Source organism: Lacerta agilis, chromosome 5 (assembly GCF_009819535.1).
Source record: "Lacerta agilis isolate rLacAgi1 chromosome 5, rLacAgi1.pri, whole genome shotgun sequence".
In the NCBI taxonomy this organism is placed as follows: Eukaryota; Metazoa; Chordata; class Lepidosauria; order Squamata; family Lacertidae; genus Lacerta; species Lacerta agilis.
The window spans coordinates 92,701,720-92,726,304 of record NC_046316.1 but is presented as its reverse complement, the minus strand read 5'-3'; the positions used below and the strand labels follow the sequence as shown (position 1 = coordinate 92,726,304).

The window sequence follows — 24,585 nt, the reverse complement described above, 5'->3', positions numbered from 1 at the left end:
CCCCGCGCTGCCCGAAACATCAGTGCGGGGCTTGCGTCCGCCAGGCGGACTCCATGGGCAGATCGACACACTGCCCCCCAGGCGGATCACCGCGCTGCCCCGTGCGCAGATTGCTCGGCAGGGAGGATGTGCCTATTCTGTGCATTTTGCAAACAACATTGTTGTTGTTGTTCAGTCGTTCAGTCGTGTCCGACTCTTCGTGACCCCATGGACCAGAGCACGCCAGGCACGCCTATCCTTCACTGCCTCTCGCAGTTTGGCCAGACTCATGTTAGTAGCTTCGAGAACACTGTCCAACATACCTTGCGTCAAAGGAAAGCTCAGTTACTGGCCACGATGGCTCAGTTGGAGGAAGGGGTTTGTCTGGAGACCAGTTGCTAGAAACCACAGGAGGGGAGAGGGCTGTTGTGGTCTGGTCCTGCTCGGGGTCTTCCTGTTAAGGGCACTTGGTTGGCTACTCTGAGAACAGGATCCTGGACTAGATGGGCCATTGGCCTGATCCAGCAGCCAGTCTCTTCTTACGTAGCTGCTGCACATTAGGGTGAACAAGACACCGTCTTACCAGCCTTAGTCTGCAGCCAGCTTCCTCCTCCTTTCTCTCAGTTGGTCCCTTGCAGAGCTCAGGAGGAGGAGGAGGAAGATGGAAACAAGCCAAGAATTACCTGGCTCCACCTGGGATGGGCACTGGCGGCGCCCCCTCCTGTTGGACTCCTTGCCTTCCACCCTACCGGCCCCAGCTAGATCATGAAAAGGTCTCTGCCCTCTGTGAGGAGGAAGACTTCAGTTCCCCGGATCCTTTGAGGGACGTTGTATGCTTTAAATGGATCGTGTGCATGCAGACACAGGGAGAGTGGTTGTTGGGAAGCAGCTGTCATACATGGAACTGTAGAGTTGGAAGGGATCCCCAAGGGTCCTCTAGCAGGGGCGTAGCAAGGGGGCAGGGGGGCGCTTCGCCCTGTGTTCCATAATGGAGGGGGTGACAAATTATCAAGGAACCTTGGGGGGGGATTTGATAAATGCCTGCTCCGAAGGTCTTATCTTACTATACTAGGGATTATATAGCTATATATGAAATTTCATGCATATCAGTTAATATCTTGACCCTCCTCCACCAAAATAGCTGTTCACTTGGCTGTTTTCCTATGTCGTGAAGGCTGAAATTTCAGTTCAGTGGAGCACTTACTGTTCCCAACCCTAACCCTGTGGAAAGCCATCTAATTAGACTTTAATTTGATTTTGAGATGTTTTTAGGAGGTCATTTAATTATTGTTTGATTTTATTCCAATCTTATGTATCTGATGTTAGCCACCCTGAGCCCAACTTCGGCCGGGGAGGGCGGGATATAAATAAAAGTTTTTTTATTATTATTACTTGTTATTATTCCTTTGTAAGAAAATATGAAATAACGTAAAACCATTTTTGCAGGGAAGGGGGAATCAATGGGGGGGTTGACAAGAAATTTTCCGCACCGGGTACCACCTGACCTTCCCATGCCGGGGGGGGGGGGGGGTTGACCAAAAAAAATTGCCCCCGGGTACCAATTTACCTTGCTACGCCCCTGCCTCTAGTCCAACCCCCTGCAGGGCAGGCATCAAAGTGAAAGAATCCCTGAGAGTTGGCCACCCGAAGTTTGTTTAAAGACATCAAATGAGAGGCCACCACTTTCTGAGGAAGTCCTTACAGCTCTCAACCTCATAAAGTTCTTCTTAATGCTAGTCAGTTTCTCCTTTCTTGTCATTAAAATCCACCGGATTGGGGTCTGCCTTCTGGAGCATTAGAAAACAAGTTTGCTCCATCTGGAAACCCAGCCAGATGGGCAGAGTAAGAATAAATAATAATATATTACATATATCCTGCCAATCTGGCTGGGTTTTCCCAGCCATTCTGGGTGGCTCCCAACAGAATATTAAAAACACAATAAAACATCAAACATTTAAAAACTTCCCTAAACAGGACTGCCTTCAGATGTCTTCTAAAAGTCTGGTAGTTGTTTTTCTCTCTGACATCTGATGGGAGGGCGCTCCACAGGGCGGGTGCCACCACCGAGAAGGCCCTCTGCCTGGTTCCCTGTTACTTGGCTTCTCGCAGGGAGGGAACCGCCAGAAGGCCCTTGGAGGTGGACTTCAGTGTCCGGGCAGAACGATGGGGGTGGAGACGCTCCTTCAGGTATAATGGGTTGACGCCGTTTAGGGATTTAAAGGTCAGCACCAACACTTTGACTTGGACTGTAAGAAGATCAAACCTATCCATTCTCAAGGAAATCGGCCCTGAGTGCTCACTAGAAGGACAGATCCTGAAGTTGAGGCTCCAGTACTTTGGCCACCTCATGAGAAGAGAAGACTCCCTAGAAAAGACCCTGATGTTGGGAAAGATGGAGGGCACAAGGAGAAGGGGACGACAGAGGATGAGATGGTTGGACAGTGTTCTCGAAGCGACTGGCATGAGTTTGGCCAAACTGCGAGAGGCAGTGAAGGATAGGCGTGCCTGGCGTGCTCTGGTCCATGGGGTCACGAAGAGTCGGACACGACTGAACGACTGAACAACAACAACCAACACTTTGACTTGTGCTCAGAAACGTACTGGGAGCCAATGTAGGTCTTTCAGGACTGGTGTTATATGGCCTTGGCTATAATTTATTATTATTATTATTATTATTATTATTATTATTATTATTCCACGTGACGGCCCTCAAGATATTTCACGGAATCATAGAATTGTAGAGTTGAAAGGGACCATGAAAATCATCTAGTCCACCCCCCTGCGATGCATTAGGAATCTCAGCTAAAGCATCCGGGACAGGTGGCCATCCAGCCTCTGCTTTAAAAACCCCAGTGATTCTACCACCTTCCTGCTCTTAATACATTTAATACATTTATGATAACAGCCCTCCCACAGCATAGTTTCCTAGCCTGACATTTGTGTGCACATTATGTATTTTAACAGGTCGGCATTGCCACGTACAGAGTCGCCTTGCGCATGGTGGCGCAGCGCGGACCGCAGACCGCACGAGCAGCAGCTCTTTGGTTCTCAGAGCTTTGCAACGGCATCAGAGTGGGAAATCTGAACGGCACACTTTCTGCGTTAAGTGTGAATAGCAGCGCAACACCCTGCCGGGCGCAGTGTGACACAACCTCGCCCTGAGCATGCCCAGCTGTCGCAAGAGCAATCTCACAGACACCTCTCGCTCAACGAACCTAGCGAGAAATTACCAAAAATAAATACAAATTCCCCACGTGCAAAAGCTGGAACACTTCTAAAAGACAGAAAATGCAAGGTGAGAAGCACTTTGGCAAGTTATCAGGCGCTGAAACAGCTACAGTACAGGGATCTGACCGATTTATTGATAGAAATTCACATGCTGCCTCCAAGGCAGCTGATAGAAAATATACATATCTTTTATATGTGTGCAGATAGATTCCTATAACAATTCCATTTAAAAGGCCTATAGATGATGGTGGTGATTCAAGAATCATACGTTTGCATGCGTATCAAGGGGATTTACAAGCATAGAATTAAAAACAGCTGAAAATAGCATTAAAACAGGAGGAGGAGGTTTGAAAACAGTACAAAATGAACACCTAAGACCATGAAAACATCCCATGATGCAGTATTCAGCAGCAATCGGAATACCTCACAAAAAAAACCCAACCCTTGTTTTGACAAAATGGTTTTCTACACTTTTAGAAGTAATGGTCGGGCTCTTTCAGGGGGGGGGGGGAGAGGTTCCCAGTCTCAAAACAAGTGACGCAGCCGGAGAATGATGGATTGAATTTGTAACCTTTTTCCCCCCCTCCAAGGAGCTCGAATTGGCATACATGGCCCCCCCCGCTCCTAATTTAATCGCCACAACAACCCTGTGAGGTAGGTTAAGGCCAAGAGGCAGTGACTGTCCCAAGGTCACCCAGTGAGCCTCATGGCCAAGTGGAGGATTCGAACCCTGGTCTCTCCCAGGTCCTAGTCTAGTGGCTCCCTCTCTCTTGCTCTCTCCTCTACGCTCCAGCTTCTCCCCCCCCCCATCCCCTTACCTCTTTCATTTAACCTCCTCTCCACTCTGCTCCAGGCCGTACGTTGGGCAGAGGGACGGGGGTCTTCCCAGGACCCCCAGGTAAATGACAGCACCAGGAATTGCGCGCCCAAAGGCTATGCTTAGGAAGTAGCACCAGATTTAACGGCGATTCCTGCATTGCAGGGGGTTGGACTAGATGACCCTCGGGTCCCTTCCAGCTCTGCAGTTATCGGATTCTGCGCACACGAGTCCCAGCTCTGTCGGAAAGTTGCCCGTCGCTTTTTCCACCTGGCGGAATCTGAGGGCAGACTTCCGAAACGAATCAGCGACTAGACCAGAAATGGGTTAACTGCAGTCTTTGGAAATCTCCGTGTCATCAAAAGAGACACACATTTCCCCAGGAAGTGGATGACTTAGTAAGATCGAGTCAGCAGAGCACCCACTTCTCGGCGAGTCACCACGAGTCAGAGGCAAGACTGGCACCTGAGGGTATCGGCCAGCTTCATCTGCATCGCTCAAACCCCAGCAGCCTGGGTTCAGTCCTATGACAACAGTGCCTCTGAGCATGTGTGGTGCGGCCTGCGTGCTTCTGCAATGCAGTGGCAAGGGTTGTCGCGCAGAAGATGCGACTTCCAGGCAGCCTTGAGACCTGGAACGCTCTGACTTTGCAAATATTAATATTAAGTTATTATTTACACTCCACCCATCTGGCTGGGCTTCCCCAGCCACTCTGGGCGGCTTCCAACAAAACATTAAAATACAATAATCCATCAAACATTAAAAGCTTCCCTAAACAGGGCTGCCTTAAGATGTCTTCAAAGTCTGGTAGTTGTTGTTCTCTTTGACATCTGGTGGGAGGGCGTTCCACAGGGCGGGTGCCACCACCAAGAAGGCCCTCTGCCTGGTTCCCTGTAGCTTTGCTTCTCGCAGTGAGGGAACCGCCAGAAGGCCCTCGGCGCTGGACCTCAATGTCTGGGCAGAACGATGGGGGTGGAGATGCTCCTTCAGGTATACATGACCGAGGCCATTTAGGGCTTTCAGGGTCAGCAGCAACCCTTTGAATTTTGCTCAGAAATGTACTGGGAGCCAATGTAGGTCTTTCAAGACCGGTGCTATGTGGTCTCGGCGGCCGCTCCCAGTCACCAGTCCAGCTGCCGCATTCTGGATTAGTTGTAGTTTCCGGTTCACCTTCAAAGGTAGCCCCATGAAGAGCACATTGCAGTAGTCCAAGCGGGAGATAACCAGAGCATGCACCACTCTGGTGAGACAGTCCGTGACCAGGTGGGGTCTCATCCTGCGTACCAGATGGAGCTGGTAGACAGCCGCCCTGGACCTGCGCCTCCATGGACAGCTGCGAGTCCAAAATGACTCCCAGGCTGCGCACCTGGTCCTTCAGGGGCACAGTTGCCCCATTCAGGACCAGGGAGTCCTCCATACCTGCCCGCCTCCTGTCCCCCCAAAACAGTATTTCTGTCTTGTCAGGATTCAACCTCAATCTGTTAGCCGCCAAATCCTCAGTGTTTGCAATGTGGTCCCGGGACCTTTGAGGAATCTGGGGGAATAAAAAGTTTTAAAGGGGGGAGGTTTCGCTTCCGCCCCTTCAGTGTGGCTCCGCTCCGCTGGGGCAGCTCTTTGGTTTCTTAGTCTTTTTGCTTACTTTGGCAGAGACCGGCTTTTCCGGAGGGAAGATGATGGTGGCATATTCGGTCTGGTCGGAAGCGATGCGCTCAGGGGGTGCTCTCTGAGCGGTGCCTCCTCCCCGGAATTCCAGCACCCCATAATCCACGGTGAAAACGCTCACGGCAGGATGGCCTTCTTCCTTCAGGTACACCAAAGAGAGGGAGGGTTAAAAATACAGGCCAGTCCCAAACCCTACATATATTAAGGAAAAGAGAAATAATCGTCTCCCCATCTCAAACGCCTCTTCTCCCCTTCTCTCCCTAATGTCTCAACAAACCAAAACTGATCTGTAAAAATGTTACATGGAAAAATACGAAAGAGACATTGCACACACTTTTGTAAATCGAGAAAAACTTCAATTAAAAAAAAAAACAGGCCAGTTTTGAGATGGAAAGAAGATAAGAGACTGATGAAGATGATGGACTGCGCCAGAATGGCAAAATAGACCAGGAAATTCAGAAACCAGGAAGAGAAGAACTTGAATCAGGAATGGGATTATTATTTTTTTACAATGTACAGGTGAAACTCGAAAAATTTGAATATCGTGGAGAGGTTCGTTTCTTTCTGTAATTCAACTTAAAAGGTGAAACTAAAATATGAGATAGACTCGTGATATGCAAAGCGAGATATGTCAAGCCTTTATTTGTTATAATTGTGATGATTATGGCGTACAGCTGGTGAGAACCCCAAAGTCACAATCTCAACGTTGGGGTTTTCATCATCTGTGCGCCATAATCATCACAATTATAACAAGCAAAGGCTTGACATATCTCGCTTTGCATGTCACGAGTCCATCTCATATATTAAACTCCAGTAGCTAATGAAAACAATTGCTTACATAAATAGACTTTTCCTTTTTTAAAAAACTTCTTTATTGTTTTTTGCATCAAAAAATCAAAACAAAAGAAATAAGAACACAAATAAATACATCTTTTGTCACTTTTACATGATTTACATTATAACTTAAAACTCCGCCGAGTTTTCGACTTCCCTCCAACTCTGCATTAGCTTTCCAAGTTACATCTTTCTTCCGCTTTTCCTCAACTTTATCTGCTTGTGCAAATTCTGATATTCCCCTCTATAATTTCCTTTTTCTCTGTTGCTTTGCAAGAATTTGATCACACCTGTGAATGTTTACACATTTTTACTGTCTTTTAAATATTCCAAAAACTTACTCCAATCTGCTTCTGACTGCTGATCTCTCTGATTTCTTATTCTGCCTGTTAATCTAGCCAATTCTGAATATTCTAAAAGTTTCTTTCTCCAATCTGCTACCGTTGGTAAATTTGACATTTTCCAATTTTGAGCTAGCAAGATTCTCGCTGCCGTGGTGGCGTATAGGAAAAGTCTTTGATCTCTCCTTTTGATCTCATTTCCCACCAACCCGAGCAAGAAAGCTTCAGGTCTTTTTGGGAATGTGTATTGAAGTATTTTTTTTAATTCATTATATATGACCTCCGCGATATTCTAATTTTTCGAGTTTCTCCTGTATCGTAGAGAACACTGTAAACTGCAAACTGTATCTGAAGAAGTGTGCATGCACACGAAAGCTCATACCAAGAACAAACTTAGTTGGTCTCTAAGGTGCTGCTGGAAGGAATTTTTTTCATTTTGTTTCGACTACGGCAGACCAGCACGGCTACCTACCTGTAACTAGAACTAAAAACTTTGGCAGGGTTTGAATAAGGCTTGCGGTGTACTAGAAATTAGGGTAAAAATGGGCTGTTTAAGAAAAAACAGAGAAAATAATTGAAGCAGTTGAAAAAAGATGGAAAATGGTAACCATGGAAGGGCAGAGGGGAGTCAGGGAATCCTAAATGTTGAGGCTTAATGTTTGAATTTAAATTTGTAACGTAAAACTTAATTTAAAAAAAAGATTTTATCCAAAAAAAAGCCAGGTTGTTTTGTTGTTGTTTTTTAAGAAGCTATTCAGTACATAGTGGAACTATGGAACTCACTTCTGCAGTGACAGCCGCCAACTTGGGTGCCCTCAAAGGACTAACCATGTCCATTTATATGCAGTGCTGCAAGGAGTACTTTAACAGGAAAAAGTTCTAGATTTTACATATATACACATACAATCAGCCTATGAGTTGAATTGTTGTTTCTCTGTGTATATATATTTTAAAGTTCTTGTATGTGATTCTTTCTCCTGCGATTTTACTTTTAAAATGCCTAATAAAGGTTTGATAAGTAGTCCATTTATATGCAGCTAAGGAGGCCTGTTTATGTCTTTTTCAAAACCAACGAAGTCACAGCAAACTAAAGATAATATGCCTTTCTTGCTTTGACCCCTAGCTTTAAGACTGCTTTAAAAGAGGGTGAGACAGATTCACAGAGGAGAGGGCAGTCGTCGGATGGTGACAAGCCACGATGGCTGTTCTCTGCCTCCGTAGTTGGAGGCAGGGGATGTTTCCGAATGCCAGTTGGTTGAGGCTGCAGGAGGGGAGAGCTGCTTTTGAGTTCGAATCCTGCTTGTGAGTTTCCATCGGGCCATTGCTCAGCCACTGTGAGAACAGGAAGCTGGAGAAGACCTGCCTTTGGCCTGATCCAGCAGCCTCTTCCTGTGATCTTAATATGACAAATGCATGGATCATTAAATGGAGTCTCCATGTTCAAAGGCAATGTATTTCTGAAAAACGGTCCTTCCACGCACTGCTTGTCAGCTCTCGCAGGCCTCTGGCTGTGTGCTGCCAGAAAGAGGATGCTAGGTAGATGGGCAACTTGCATTTAAAAAGCTCCCCGCATGTAGAAAACCAGCGCCGCAAGAAACATGCCGGAATGTTTCTCCCTGATGTGCTAGTTGTCTACATGCATGGAGTTTTAAAATGTCGGTTGGTGAGTAGGCAAAAGAACACATTAGCCTCCTAATGTTTGAAGTGGGGCTGCCCATTTGGCCACCTCAGGATCCTTGCCACCTGGTTCTGCTGCATGTGGAAACCAGGCCAAAATCATGTGGAAGAGAGTGATAGGCAGAGTCCACAAATTGCCCCAGCTGCGTCTGCAGGTACTTTCCCTTATAAACAGGGAAAAACCCCGCAGGCAGAAAATTAGCATATCAGGGAGGAAAAATTCCTCTTTCTCCCCGATGTGAAAGTTTACTATATCTGCAAGGAGCTTTTTAGGTGCGGAAACCCTCTCCTGTGCACAGTCTGAAGTGGTACAGTCCAGAGACATTGCTATACTAAGGAGGGCCATACCATTCTCGCCTGCCACTGGTTCTGGGGTGTTCTATCACCCTAGGCAGACCTCAGTATTAGAAATGACTTGGACTTGGGTGATCGGGGACGGAGGGGGCCTGATGAAATGCTTGATTGAAATTCCTACCCACCCTCTGCGCTAGTTCCCCAAAAATATTGTTATAGGATTCGAGGGTTAGTCTGGATGTCATCTAGGGGTCCCCTTAGGCAGCCGCCCTTCCTATACTGCTTCAGATGTCTGCTGAAAACGTTTTTCTTTTGGCAAGACAACCCAGGCACACAAATTAATTGCTCATATTGGGGGGAGGGGGGAATTGGTTTTATCTGTGTTTCAACGATGATGAATCTATGTGGATTTGTTTGCTAGTTTTAACGACATTTTATCTTTCAAATTACAGGTAGGTAGCCATGTTGGTCTGCCATAGTCAAAACAAAATAAAAAATAAAAAATTCCTTCCAGTAGCACCTTAGAGACCAACTAAGTTTGTTCTTGGTATGAGCTTTCGTGTGCATGAATGTATCTGAAGAAGTGTGCATACACACGAAAGCTCATACCAAGAACAAACTTAGTTGGTCTCTAAGGTGCTACTGGAAGTAATTTTTTTATTTTTTATTTTTTATTTTGTTTTATCTTTCAAAGTTGTGTGGCTAAAAGCACCTTCAAAAATAGATCCCCTGAGCGCAGAAAAATGAGCATCTCAGGAAGATACACGTCTTTTTCCAGACGTGCTGGTTTTCTACAGGCAGGGGCCTTACATTTACCTGCATGTAGAAAACCAGCATTTTTATGCTTCATTTCCAATCCGTGCATATCCTGAAACTTCCTGCTTTTTAAACAATAAATGTCTAGGTTTATTTGTTGCTCCTCTTTTGCAAGTTACAGCACCTCTGCAAAGCAACAACGGGTCCATATATTTGAAATGTAGCACAATGTAAAATCCACCTGTATAATTTTTGTACTCATCCCTGTGTTGTTTGCAAACAGATTTATTTCTGGAAGCAGATAACAGGGGAAATCGCGCTGTATTCTGCTCTGTTTCCGTAACTGGCTTCTGTGTCGTATGAAAGCTCATAAAAATATGATGTGGAAATTACCAGTTAGGGAAGCATCAGGAAAATGGAATAAACTTAGGGCCGCCATACGTCCGGGGGGAATTGGGACTTGAAAATGGTGCCGGGGCAGATTTACACTGAATCGGCAAAATGTGCGGGAAAACCCAGACGTATGGCAAGTAGGGTGATTAAAACAAAAACAAAAACAAACTTTGAAAAGGCCAAAAAAATGGGGGGGAGATGTTCCCCAAAATTGCTCAACAACTTTGATTCCCCCCCCCCATAAAAAAACAACCTCCTGCTTTGTGCATGCAGCCAATATGGAAGCATTGGTTAAACCATCACAGAACAAACTACAACAGACAAAATCAGTTCTGTATCAAACAGAACCAGAGGCAGAATTTGGCCCTTTCAAATTTCAGCAGGGCCCTGTGCGAGGCCAAAATTCAGTGCCCGCCCCCCGGCCACCTCTCGCTTTCTGTTCTGCTCAATTCACTACATCATAGTTGTGGAAACCCCTAAGCTTGACGCCCAGTCAGTGGCGAAGCTGCATGCGCCAGCACCGGGGGTGGAGAGAAGGCGGGGGCGTGGCATGTGTCCTGAGGGCGTGGCACCCAGCACAGTGGGAGGGTGTGCGGCACGTGTCAGGGGGGTGGCCACATTGGTAGCCCCCTCCCCAATGGTGCCTGGGGTGGTGCGCTCCCCATTCCTCCGCCAGTGCGCTCAGTGCATCGCTCCCCCAAATTTGCCTCTGATGGAGCTGCAACTCCCAGAGGGGTTTAACAATTAATCCCACATCCCAGGGAGCTCTAGGAATCGTCACTCTGGGAGGGGAATAGGGATCTCCTAGAAACTCTCAGCACCCTTAACAAACTGCATTTCCCAGGATCCTTTTGGTACACAGCCAGGACTATGTAAAGTGGTATCATAGTGCTTTAAATTTCTGTGTCCAGATAAAACATAGAATCCTAGAATCCTAGAGTTGGAAGAGACCCCAAGGGCCATCCAGTCCAACCCCCTGCCAAGCAGGAAACACCATCCAAGCATTCCTGACAGATGGCTGTCAAGCCTCCGCTTAAAGACCTCCAAAGAAGGAGACTCCACCACACTCCTTGGCAGCAAATTCCACTGTCGGACAGCTCTTACTACATGTTGCAGAATACCTGCGCAACAGAACAGCTGCCTGGTTGGGCCCCTATCTGTACGAAAGAGCATTGGGGGCCACACAGGATGTGGTGTGAATTGCATCGCCCAAGTGCCAGAGTCACAAGGGGCCGGCAGCGAGCGAAGCTCTCTGAGCAAAAGGGAACTTACCAAGGGAGCATTTTCATCCTGCAGTTTTTCTTCCCCTGCAAAAGGATACAAGCGGTTAGAATTCATGCATTGAGCATGGGGCTATCTTTGAAGGTGACTCGGAAACTACAACTCATCCAGAATATGGCTGCCAGGCTGGTGACTGGGAACAGCTGCCGGGAGGGACCATATAACACCAGTCCTAAAAGAACTACATTGGCTCCCAGGACGTTTCCGAGCACAATTCAAAGTGTTGGTGCTGACCTTGAAAGCCCTAAACGGCCTCGGCCCAGGATACCTGAAGGAGCATCTCCAATCCTATTGTTCAGCCCAGACACTGAGGTCCAGCTCCGAGGGCCTTCTGGTAGTTCCCTTCCCTGCAAGATGTGAGGTTACAGGAAACCAGGCAGAGGGCCTTCTCGGTGGTGGCGCCCTCCCAGCAGTTGTCAAGGAAATAAACAACTCTCCGATCAGATGTCAAGGAGATAAACAACTATCTGACTTTTAGAAGAATCTGAAGGCAGCCCTGTTTAGGGAAGTTACTTAGTCGGCCTCTAAGGTGCTACTAGAAGGATTTTTTGATTTTTTGGTTTTATATTCTGTTTAGGGAAGTTTTTAATGCTTGATGTTTTATAGTGGTTTTTAATACGTATTCTGTTGGGAGCTGCCCAGAGTGGCTCAGGAAACTCAGCCAGATGGGCGGGGTATATTATTATTATTATTATTATTATTATTATTATTATATAAGATGCCCGGGAGACAGGAAAGGGGGCCAAGCAGCCGAGGTGCCCACCTTGCCTTTTCTGGATGAGGTTATAGAGGTAGTAACACAAAAATGGGAGCGCCAGAAACAGCCCAACTCCTCCGACGACAGCAAGGAGGATCTCCCCGTGACCCTCCCTCTCCTCCGGCGGTAGTCCAGGCTCCGTCTCCTCCGGCGGTAGTCCACGCTCAAGTTGTTTCTCTGAGGGTTTGAAGCAGAAAAGCAAAGTCACTGAGTGGCTCCAAAATTTTGGGTCCATCCCAAGGCTAACCCGGAATGGGAGAATCATGCTTAGCACTTTTCCCGAGAGTTATTGCAGAGAGTATGGGGCTGGCTCTCGCCCACATAAGAGGGACAGTCTGGGAGCAGCCTTGGTTCGAATAATGTTAATATGATTTACTTCTGAGTCTACATGTCTGCGATCAGGCATGAGTTCAAGGCCACTAAAATAATTGCTCCATCAACCTGCCCGTGCTTTACATGACCAAGGTTGCCCGTCATATATTTTGTTCACACGTTGATGATCCATCTTTTCATGTCCTATATTTGTATTATATAGGATTGCAGGACCTTTGTCCAACCCGGGTTTTTAGGAGCATTGAACCAGCACAAAGAGGCAACTCACCAAGCAGGATGCAACAGGATTTATTTGAATTGCATATGGAAGACACAAGGTACAGTGCAAATGACCTCGCCAACTGCACACCTCTAAGAGGTGAGCTCTTCCTTTTTTATACACAGCCACCTCCTAAGACACATGATTTTTTAGGAAACCGAAACTTATGGCAATCGAGCCCCAAAGCACGTGACTTCTGGGAAGCGAAAGTTACCATCCGCTATCACCTCAACCTCCATGAATTCCAAATTTATTACTGGAGTCCGGTACAGTCCAGTACACATAACTGCTCTTTGATTAATCTGCTGAACTATTCACCCTGGCTGCTACAAATTAACTGCATGGAACTCACTTACAGATCAAAGCACATAGTTATTTCTTCTTAATTAACAGACATAGAAACTCATAGTCAATTACAGATCAAAGAGAGCATAGCTATTCCCTATTGATTATCAGAGTATAGCTATCCATTCATGATTAACTATCGGACTAGGCACTACGGTAATCTTCTATTGGGGTATAAGTGAATATAAAAACATTTACACATAAAAAAGGATGAATATTATTCTCCATAATATTACATTCATGATTCTTTTGCCCCTTCATTATAAGCCTATAAACTGAGCCGGTTAATCAATCTACTTGGAAGCTAGCAAGAATCTGCAGGTACGTCTTCACTGAGCTATCCACAATGACCCCAAGGTCTCATTCCTGATCAGACACTGTCAGTTCAGACCCCCATGGGGAAGTAAGATGACTCAATATTTTAGTGTGACAGCTCCTATCCTTTTGGAAATCCCTGACTATTGATATCAGACAGGCACCTTCATTGTACAATTGTCGGTAAAAAACATTTTTGTTTAGGTAAACCTGCCCACCGGTTTTAAAAGTTGCTTTGAGGTTCAATCTGTAGTTTCGTTCAGCTCTCAGATTATTGTTGCTCATTTTTCTTACCGGTGATTTTATTGTTTCATCGTTCCCCCCCCCCCATCATAAACCGCTTCGAGGTTTTCGCTTCTTACAGTGAAGCGGTGTACGAGTTTTGTTTGAAAAACAGATAAATGTTGTCAATTCCCCAGCATGCATCGGTTCTGCTCCTGCTCACGATGAATCGCATTTGCCACTTTCTCACCCATGAAGCACCAGAACGACTTGTATCAAACCTGTTACTGTGAGGTTGGCCCTGTTGCTTTCCGTCAACTTCATCGAGGGCCAGATGAGGCCACAGAAGTAGGTCCCGCTGTCGTTCATCTCTAAGTCCGAGATTTTAATTTCAAAGGTCGTCGCATTCAGCCTGGTGAGGTTATACTTCCATTTTCCAAGGTCCAGTAATTTCGGCTGCTTGTCATCACCCAGTTTGTACCAGTTAAGGGAATACTTTTGAACGGTCTCCGACAAGCGACAGGTGAACCTGGCCGTCGCTCCCATCGGTTTGTCTAACTGCGATGGACGAAAGGTTGCTGGCGAAAAGAGACCAAAAGCAAAGCGTATAATCAGCACAACAAGCTTGGCTCGGTTTAATTGGTAAAGAAAAGGTAAAGGAACCCCTGACCATTAGGTCCAGTCGCGGACGACTCTGGGGTTGCGGCGCTCATCTCGCTTTACTGGTCGAGGGATCCGGCGTACAGCTTCCGGGTCATGTGGCCAGCATGACTGAGTCGCTTCTGGCAAACCAGAGCAGCGCACGGAAACACCGTTTACCTTCCCGCCGGAGTGGTACCTATTTATCTACTTGCACTTTGACATGCTTTTGAACTGCTAGGTTAGCAGGAACTGGGACCGAGCAATGGGAGCTCACCCCATCGCGGGGATTCAAACCACCGACCTTCTGATCAGCAAGCCCTAGGCTCTGTGATTTAACCCACAGCGCCACTGGCAGATGAGCCCAATAAAGCTTTCAAGGTGCCCTCCCCAATATGGGGCTCGCAGCATCTAGTTGGGCGCCATCTGCCATCAGCCTCTGGGCAGCAAATATTCCCTGACCCTCCAAGTGTCGCTATTTTCAAGGGACAATCCCAGATTTACAGAAGCCGTCCCGGTTGCTGATTTGGTCCCAGAATGTCCCGTTTTTTTCCTTGGGACGTCCCTATTTTCATAAGAGATATGTTGGAGGGTTATTTCCTTGACATCTGATGGGAGGGCGTTCCACAGGGCGGGTGCCACCACCGAGAAGGCCCTCTGCCTGGTTCCCTGTAACTTCACTTCTCGCAGGGAGGGAACCACCAGAAGGCCCTCGGCGCTGGACCTCAGTGTTCAGGCAGAACGATGGGGGTGGAGACGCTTCTTCAGGTCTACTGAAGGCTGTTTAGGGCTTTAAAGGTCAGCACCAACCCTTTGACTTGTGCTCGGAAACGTACTGGGAGCCAATGTAGATCTTTCAAGACCGGTATTATGTGGTCTCGGCGGTCACTCCCAGTCACCAGTCTAGCTGCCGCATTCTGGATTAGTTGTAGTTTCCGGGTCACCTTCAAAGGTAGCCCCACGTAGAGCGCATTGCAGTAGTCCAAGAGGGAGATAACCAGAGCATGGACCACTCTGGCGAGACAGTCCGCAGGCAGGGTCTCATCCTGCGTACCAGATGGAGCTGGTAGACAGCTGTCCTGGACACAGAATTGACCTGGGCCTCCATGGACAGCTGTGAGTTCAAAATGACTCCCAGACTGCACACCTGGTCCTTCAGGGGCACAGTTGCCCCATTCAGGACCAGGGAGTCCTCCACACCTGCCCTCCTCCTGTCCCCCAAAAACAGTACTTCTGCCTTGTCAGGATTCAAACTCAATCTGTTAGCCGCCATCCATCCTCCAACCGCCTCCAGACACTCACACAGGACCTTCACCGCCTTCACTGGTTCTGATTTAAAAAAGAGGTAGAGCTGGGTGTCATCTGCATACTGATGGACGCCCAGCCCAAACCCCCTGATGATCTCTCCCAGCGGCTTCATATAGCTGTTAAAAAGCATGGGGGAGAGGACAGAACCCTGAGGCACCCCAGAAGTGAGAGCCCAGGGGTCTGAACACTCACCTCCCAACACCACTTTCTGGACACGGCCCAGGAGGAAGGAGGGGAACCACTGTATAACAGTGCCCCCAGCTTCCAGCCCCTCAAGACAGTCCATAGACCTGCCTCAGTCTCCCCTGAGAATTCGCCTCCTGCCCATTCTTTGGGAGTAAAAGCAACAGAAGCCTCATTCGGATGAGCACACCGGTTACATACCAGACTGCTTGGTGAGAAGAGCAGACCGGCAGAAAAGTAGCAATAAGACCATTCCAGCCAATTCCACCTGATGAAGGCTCTCCATTGTCTCCTCCAAAAGGCTGGTCGGGGCTGCTTAGAAATCACACCCCAGTCCCAGGATTCAAGCTGCTCTGAGGCAAGTGTGTCATTGGGCCGCTTCCCAGCCCGCCATCCCTGCAGAGTTGGCCTTCGTTGTGCCACCGGTGCTCTGGAAGCCACCTGACGGCACCAGGAGCAGAACTGAACTGTCCCCATCGCTGCCTGCCTGCCGCAGAACCCTAAAACTCCCCCTCCCACCCTTTTCCCCCCTCTCTGCCTCCTATCATGGCAGGTTTCGCATGTTCGGTAAGGTTTAAAGGAGACGTCAGAGCGCCAAGCACAAAAGGATTTGATGCACGAGACCACAACAAAAAGGCGGCAGAGTGGGGTGAGAGAGAAGACATCCTCCAGTACTTTTCGAACCCCACGCAATTTTTTGTTTGTTTGCAAACTGCTGCGTTGCCAGAAAGTGACGCCACGAGAGAGGAAGCAGCCTTTCGCTGGGACTCAAGAGTCACATAGGAAAGTGGTAACAACATTTTCCTTTTAGCCGTTCCTTTGTGAACAAAAGCTACCAAGCCCAGAGCCGGATTTAGGTTTGATGAGGCCCTCAGCTACTGAAGGTAATGGGGCCCTTTATATGTCCAGCTGCCCTTTGTCAACAACAAATTGTTGCTTTTTTGTGTTGAATATATGCTATATGGTCATTGATGGACCTCATAGATATCTAAAGCCATTTGCACTTGTTGCCATCCCACACGTCCATGCGGAAAGTAGGCACCCTATACAGGTGAAACTCGAAAAATTAGAATATCGTGGAAAAGTCCATTTATAAGCAATTGTTCTCATTAGCTACTGGAGAATAATACTGGTATATGAGATAGACTCGTGACATGCAAAGCGAGATATGTGAAGCCTTTGCTTGTTATAATTGTGATGATTATGGCGCACAGCTGATGAAAACCCCAAAGTTCAGATTGTGACTTTAGGGTTCTCATCAGCTGTACACCATAACCATCACAATTATAACAAATAAAGGCTTGACATATCTCGCTTTGCATGTCACAAATCTATCTCATATATTAGTTTCACCTTTTAAGTTGAATTACTGAAAGAAACGAACCTTTCCACCATATTCTAATTTTTTGAGTTTCACCTGTATATAGAAAGGAGCAAACCAGTGATATTTGAGGGAACAGGCTACCAGGCGGGGCCCCTGACTTACATCATAGGAGCCTATACAACACAAAACACTGTTGCTGTATGTAGGTTTTATTTTATTAGTTTTTTATCTTATATTTTGGAAATGCACATCCAGTTTTTTTCCTTTATTTTTTTTTGGGGGGGGGGGCCCTTAAGAGAGTGGGGCCCTAAGCTAGAGCTTGTTTAGCTTATACATAAACCCGGCACTGCTCGTGACTCCTTCCCAATGCTGCCTTCCACTGCAGGAACTGCTTCTGCGGCCCCTGTACGCAGGCTGCACGAAATTGGGGTGCCCCGGTGTGGTAGTGGCCCAAAGAGCCAAAATGAATGTGATAATGTGTACCCCTATAAATCCTAGAATATGCTTCTAATAGAGAAGTTATGGTAACCTGTTGCTTTATGAAACTGATGATTTGGCAAGTCGCCGTCCCCCACTGTCACAGAAGGACAGCTAATACGCATAGCTGTCAACTTTCGGATTTCAAAATAAGGGATCAGCAGCCTCACCTATGATAGTCACGTGGCAGTGGTGGGCGGAGCCAGAAGCAAAAGTGGGCGGAGCCAATGGGAAAATATGCCGAGGCTCCACTCTGGGCGCAGCAGACCACGGCCACCAGGACCGGAGCGGAGAAGACGCTGATGATCCTGCCTCGTCCCCAGCCCCACATCCCTCCACTCCGGGCTCGCTTCCCGCCGCAGCAGCAGCAGCTGCCGCTGCAGCCGTGTGCGGTTCCGGCTGCCCGAGAGCCGCTAAGGAAGAGGCGGAGCCGGCGACAGTCCCCTCGCCTGCCTCTCTCTCTCTCTCCTCCGACGCTCCCCCCGCCCACCCCTCCCGCCCAGCGCAGGAGGCTGAGGCGAAGCTCCTGAGGAGACTGAGCGAGCGAGAGGCAGCTGAGGAGAAGTGCTCCCCCAGCACCCCCAGGAGGAGGAGGAAGAAGAAGAAAATACCGCCGGAGGCAGCGCCACTCCCGCCTAAGCCGAGTCCCATGGAGCGCGTGGAGCCTGCGTGCAAAGAAAGAAGCAGGATGGAGCGAGGCTGCGAGTCACTCCCCTTGGCGCTTACAAGTCCTCCTCCTCCTCCTCCCCTCTCCTCTGGCTGCTGCCTGTCTGCAGATAGTCTGGCTCTTAGTGACAGCAGGCAAAGAACGGGGGAGACGGGGAAGGAAGGGAATATACAGGTTTTTGATTAACCCGGGATTGCAGCGGGAAACGCGTTTAAAAACGGGGGAATCCCGGCAAATACGTGATACTTGACAGCTATGCTAATACGCCAATCACAAAGATACAGCTCATAAGCTAGAACATAAGTTGATACATGGTGCGAATGACTACACGTAACACAGGTTCCCAACATGCACACTAACACAAAGTAACAGATCACAGTGAGAATCAAAGTTTAGTTAGCAATGCTTATTGCGCATGTGTATTAAACATGAAATGAGGTAATGATGTACATGATTGGTGAAAATTGAAATACTTTGTTTGAAATGTTATAAATACCCCTGCCTGGGTCCTTGGGCGGGGTTGCAGTTTTGCGAAAAGATTCGACTGTAACCTCTTGCTTTGCAATAAACAGCAACGGACTCCTAACTCCTCTTGACTCTGAGTTTTATTGGCGTAACTCAGAAGATAAGCCATTTTTTGGTTTACGCTGCCGCGACGGAGGCAGAGAGAGCGTGGCTGTCCCGCTTAAAATGGGGCACCTGGAAGGTATGGGACCGGATGCTCTGGCTGCGCAGTAAAAGGCCCCCGATCCGGCACCCTGTTTCTATGTCTCTTTTCAAAACGAAATCTGTTCGTTCAGCAAGAAAAAAGCTAATGGCGCGTTTGACAGGAAATGATTCATAGCCTTCACCCTGTGCATTTAATGATTTCTCAGAAATTAGGAGAATTTGCATAATGCTCCGGTACTAATGGCATGAAGAGATGTTTACACTCTCGCATCAGAAATGTTGACACTTTTGTTTGGCTCAAAACCACCCCGTCAAAAAAGGGGGGGGGAGGGAAAGGGAAAGGGAAAAATGGTGGGGTGGGGAGAACATTTTCAGAAACCACCTACAAATTCATCCACATCTTCTAAATGAACGGGGGGGGGGCGGGAATGCATACACACGAAAGCTTATACCCAGAACAAACCTAGTCGGTCTCTAAGGTGCTACTGGACTATATATTTTTTTCCGACTGCAGCAGACCAACACAGCTACCTACCTGAATCCACATCTTCGGTTATCCTTGCAGCAATTAAGAACAGCAAACATACTGTTTATTAAAGGTGTATAGGCTTGCCTGGTGCCATCAATATATATCTTAAGGCGCCAGGCGGAAAACTTTCCTCTATAATCATGTCTTCGGCCTTTAACAAACTGTAGCCTTTTAGAAGTGGGTGAGATGTTTGTATTTTGTGTTTGTAATTGTTGTTTATTGTGGAAAATCAATAAAATCTTTATAAAAAATAGAGATTTTTTTGGTTTATTTCTTCTTCTTCCTCTTGGTTTTAATAAGAAGACTGGGAGGTGTCCGTTTGGCTGTGAGTCACTTTGGCTTGCCCTGGGCTAATCAAATTTAATAAATAAAAAAATAAGAAGAACCTGCTGTTCTAGTCCAAAGGCCCATTGAATCCAGATGCCCTAGTGCAGGCATGTCCAACAGGTAGATCGTGATCTACTGGTAGATCACTTGCTCCCCCCAAAGAAGCTCAACAGCTTTGGCTCCCCTAAAAAAAAGCTCAACATTTTCGCACTGCACCCCCCCCCCAAAATGTGGCTTTCCTCCTCCCTAAAAGAAGCTCAACAACTTTGATCTGAACCCCTAAAAAATGGGGCTTTCCTTCCTTAAAAAAAAGCTCAACAATCTTGACCTGAACCTGAAGGGGGTAGATCACTGCCAGTTTTTAACTCTAGTTACAGGTGGGTAGCCGTGTTGGTCTGCCATAGTCGAAACAAAATAGAAAATTCTTTCCAGTAGCACCTTAGAGACCAACTGAGTTTGTTCTTGGTATGAGCTTTCGTGTGCATGCACACGAAAGCTCATACCAAGAACAAACTCAGTTGGTCTCTAAGGTGCTACTGGAAAGAATTTTCTAGTTTTTAACTCTGTGAGTAGATCGCACCCCTGCCCTAGTGGGAATGTGCAAGCAGGATCCAAGCCCAAGAGCCACAATGGGAGGCAGTTCTTGTTGTTCAGTCGTTCAGTCGTGTCCGACTCTTCGTGACCCCATGGACCAGAGCATGCCAGGCACGCCTATCTTTTGACATCCTATCCATCAATAGACCTATCCGAAGACATCTGAATGCAGGGGTGCCAACTTGAATAAATTATTATTATTATTATTTGGATTTATATACTGCCCTATACCTGGAGGTCTCAGGGCAGTTCACAGAATAAAATCAATATATAAAACCACAAAATATATAATCAAAATAACAACCCAATAGCCCCCCCCCAAAGAAAACCTACCACATTTTAAAAGGGATAGTGTTGATATTGGGTCATAAAACCTTTGACCCAAGTAGTGCTGCTGGCCGGCACTGCAATCAATCACCTTTACGATCGTCTCCGACATCAATGGCGCCCAGGCACACTTCTGCTTCGCCCTTAGCGTTCTCCAGTTGCAGAGTTAAGCACAGCGTCACGATGGCTTTTTAGGTCTGCTTCTCCGTGGCGTCGTGAAATAACTTGACAGACGCCAGTGCTACTAAACTAAACTAGACTTTATTTAGTAGCACACACACACAAGTCCTCCAGACTTGAGCTGCATGCTTGCAGCAAACTAACATTTAGCAGTAACACAAAGCAATAAGGCAGAAGAATGCAGAGAAGGGGAAAGTGAAACCAAACCTCCCCTTTTCTAGACAAAGGAAAAGTGCCCGTATTACAGTGGGCAAGGCTAAACTCCCAGGATCAGAACGCCTCTTGCATCATTAACTCTAAGATGCCCAGAAAACCTGACACCCCCTCTCGTTCGCAATCCTGGGTAGACATATATACATTTCATTCAACATTTAACCCATCACAGAAACCTTCGTGTTTCTGGAAACTCAAGGGCTTTGTGAATCCATCGGCAAGATTCATTTCGCTAGGACAATATTTGACCACATTTGTCCTAACGCTCTCATGCACATTTTTGAACCGAATATCCAGGTGTTTGGTTCGTGCGTTGAATTGACCGGATTCAGCCAACTTCAAGCATGGCTGGTTATCCTCCCATATGGTGATGGGTAGGTAACACTTCTCACACACTTCCTGTACTAGGCACTTGTAGAATTCAAGCTCTCGACACATTTCTGAAAGAGCACTGAACTCTGCCTCAGTTGACGATAGAGCAATTAAACTCTGCTTTTTGGACCTCCAGCCAATTACAGAACCTCCAAATTTTACCACTATTCCAGAAATTGACTTTCTGTCTGAGCCGCAAGCCCAATCAGCATCCACCCAACATTGGAGCTGTTCATCACACTGGGCTTTGCTGCCTCTCGGCTCAGCAGATTTACCAGACCTGACCTGTCGCCCTCAAAACCCGGAGGAGGTAGCATATAGATTTCCTCCTGCAGCGGTGCGTTTAAGTAGGCGACATCAATGTCAAAATGAGCAGCTTCTGCGCCTCTCTGCGCTGCTACAGCAAGAAGCAATCTCATTGTTTCACTACGGGACGTGGGTGCATAGACTTGTGAGTAATGCACTCCTGGCCTCTGGCTGAAACCTCTTGCCACCAATCTAGCCTTATATTGTGGCTCTCCACTTGCAGTGGGTTTCAATCTATAGACCCAGCGACAGCTCACAGCTTGCTGTCCAGCTGGCAAAGTGGTCAGCGTGAAAACTCCAAGAGATTTCATGGCACTAAGTTCTTTCTCCATTGCTTGTTGCCACTTGCTGGATTCTGCTTGAGGTAATCTCTGCACCTCAGCGAAACTTTCCGGTTCGCAGTGAGCAAAACCGGCCCAAACATTAGTGGCTTGGAACTTGTCAGGAGGTTTCCCCTTTGTAGTGCGCTTGGAACGCCGTGGCACCACCGGTGACTCGCCCCCTGACCCAGACGTGCTAGACTCAGCCTGGGAGTCCCTGGCGTCTGGTGAACCACCAAGCGACCTACTGCGCTTGCTATGTCCCCCTGGACTGGGTTTCCCTGTTGGAGACCTTGGAGACCTACCTCGCTTGCCTCTCCTAGCTACTTCTGGAGATGTGGGTGCACTCCTTGGTTCTGTCTTCACCTGTCTCTTTGGGATTGCCCCCTCTGACACTGCACCCTGGTCGTGTTCGGGAATGCGGCCCGAAACACCAGCAGGTTGACCACCTTCTGCACGACTAGCTGATGTAACTGGCTGATCTTCATAGTCAAGATCGCTGAACGGATCTGTGAGCACCTCAGGATTTCCGTGAATCCTTTTCCAGCCTTGCTGCTCACAAAACTCAGCGCTCCTGCTGATTATGACTCGTGAACGATCGCCATCTGGGAAAGCAAATCTCCAGGCTTTCGAACCTGTCTCGTAGCCACAGAAAATCAACTTTTGCGATCTTGGACTGCCCTTTCTACGTAAATGTCTGGGGATAAGAACCCAAGCTTCTGCCCCGAAAGTCCGAAAATAGTGGACCTTGGGCTTCTTTCCATAAAGTAGAAAGTAGGGCGTGGTCCCTATCACGGAACTGTATGTCCTGTTAAGAGTGTGGCAGACAGTTCTCCAGGCTTCAGCCCAATAGCATCTTGGCAAGCCTGAGTCAAACAAGAGAGCATCTACTGCCTCCTGCATTGTTCTATTCCTCCTCTCAGAAACACCATTCTCTTGAGGAGAATAAGGAGCAGTTTTTCTATGCTTGATACCTTTGGCACGAAAGAAATCCTGCAGCTTAGATGCAGTAAATTCTGTGCCTCGGTCTGTCTGAAACGCTTTCACGCGGGTTCCAAATTCCACCTCTACTGCTTTCACCCATTCTATAATCTCCTTCGCTGTTTGCCCCTTGTCTTTGAGCGTGAAAATCCATCCTGCTCGACTAAAATCATCAGTGAGACAAAGAACATAGCGAGAATTACCCATGCTTGGCACCCCCATCGGACCACAGAGATCCGCATGCACAAGCTCGAAAGCTTGCTTGGTCACCCTATCAGATGATGGGTAGCTGCAAGAATGCACTTTGGCTCTTTTACAAGCTCTACAGTCTAGAAACTTGGAGCACTCCTTCATTTTACAACCATCAGTGCACTCTACCTGCTTGCGCACATATTTCCAATTCACGTGCGAGAATCTGCGATGCCATAAATGCAAACACTGATCATGCGTGGGTAAGTTGGCATACTGAGCTTGAGTCTCCTCAGAGATGCCATTACTTGTTTCAGCACCCTGCGCCCTCTCTGTGGCGCTGTTGTCAGTTTCCAGCATATACACCCCATCATGGCCTTTCACCTGGACCAATTGTTTCCCATCTTTGGAGATGGTGCATACCTGGTTCCCAAAACTGACCAGATAACCTGCATTGTCTAAAGCTGAAACAGAAAGTAAACCAAATTTCATACCATCTAAAACATACACATCAATATCATCATTAAGACAAGGCATGAACATAACACCAGTTTTGGTAACAGGTCTTGTGGTTGAATCAGCCAGAGTGACTGCAGTTGCATCTTGGATCGGCCTGCAGTTCCGCAACTGGCTGCTAGGTGGCGCTAGATGTCTCCCCGCACCACTGTCTATTAACCAACGCAGCTTGGGGGTAGCAACTGTCTTTCCAACCAAAGCATATGCAGCTGCTTTGCAGTGGGCTCCAGCCCCTCCTCTGCTTGCTCTGGAAGGTCCTCTTCTCCCACGACGTGGTCTTCCTTTCATCTCCCGGTTGCCATGGAAACCATCTTTGAAGTCAGCCTGATCGCAGTCTGCCTGAAGATGGTTATCAGAATTGCACAGATAACAGCGCTTAGCTGCAAAAGCTTTAACAGAGCTCTCAGCGTTTTCTCCACTCCTGGGCTTAGGCAAAAAGCAACCCCCCTTAACAGCTTTCCCTTTCTCTCTCTGCCTCCGGTCCTGTTCGTCCTGCAGCCTCCCAGTAACATAGTCCAGATTCAACTGGCTTGCAGGCATGGACTCCAGCGTTAGGGAAAGAGTCTCATAACTGGGGTCTAGTGAGCTCAAAAGGATATAGACCTTTTGTTCCTCTGAGAAAGGAACATTCAGCTGTCTCAACTTGTTGAAGAGTGCCAGCATTTTGGCCACATGTTGACGCACACAGCCTCCTTCTTGCAAACGTAACTCAAACAGCTGTCTAGTTGTATGAAGTTTGGCACCAGCTGACGTTCTTTGAAACACACGCTTAAGACACTCCCAAATTTGGTGGGCATTAGTGGCAGCGTCTATGTGCACCATCAGCTCTTCCTCTATGCCCATGACTATGTGAGCAGTAGCCCTCTGGTCTTTCTTAAGTGCTGCAGCAGCTTCAGCAGCAGGGGCTTGAACTGGTGGGCTCTGAGTACAAGTCCAAAGATCTTTAGCAATCAGAAATATCTCCATTTTCT

General features: G+C 47.5%; 1 protein-coding gene across 1 annotated transcript; it reads right to left on the bottom strand.

Annotated features, from left to right (window-relative positions):
- Positions 1-5,606: 5,606 nt before the first annotated feature.
- On the bottom strand, positions 5,607-14,092 carry PDCD1 (programmed cell death 1). The gene is made up of 4 exons (XM_033148204.1): positions 13,775-14,092; positions 12,026-12,196; positions 11,254-11,288; positions 5,607-5,825 (listed from the first exon to the last, which is right to left on the bottom strand). Exons 1-4 carry the CDS (start codon positions 14,037-14,039, stop codon positions 5,607-5,609), a joined length of 690 nt encoding a protein of 229 aa, XP_033004095.1. The 5' UTR covers positions 14,040-14,092.
- Positions 14,093-24,585: the final 10,493 nt, after the last annotated feature.

What these genes read in the sequence shown, in the direction of transcription:
- PDCD1 (XM_033148204.1), bottom strand. Translation starts at nt 14,039, where the DNA reads ATGGGAGCGACGGCCAGGTTCACCTGTCGCTTGTCGGAGACCGTTCAA. An exon ending in GGCCAACCTCACAGTAACAG is followed by an intron (nt 12,197 to 13,774) that starts GTTTGATACAAG and finishes TCAAACCCTCAG; the next exon opens with AGAAACAACTTGAGCGTGGA. An exon ending in AGGATGAAAATGCTCCCTTG is followed by an intron (nt 5,826 to 11,253) that starts GTAAGTTCCCTT and finishes GTGTACCTGAAG; the next exon opens with GAAGAAGGCCATCCTGCCGT.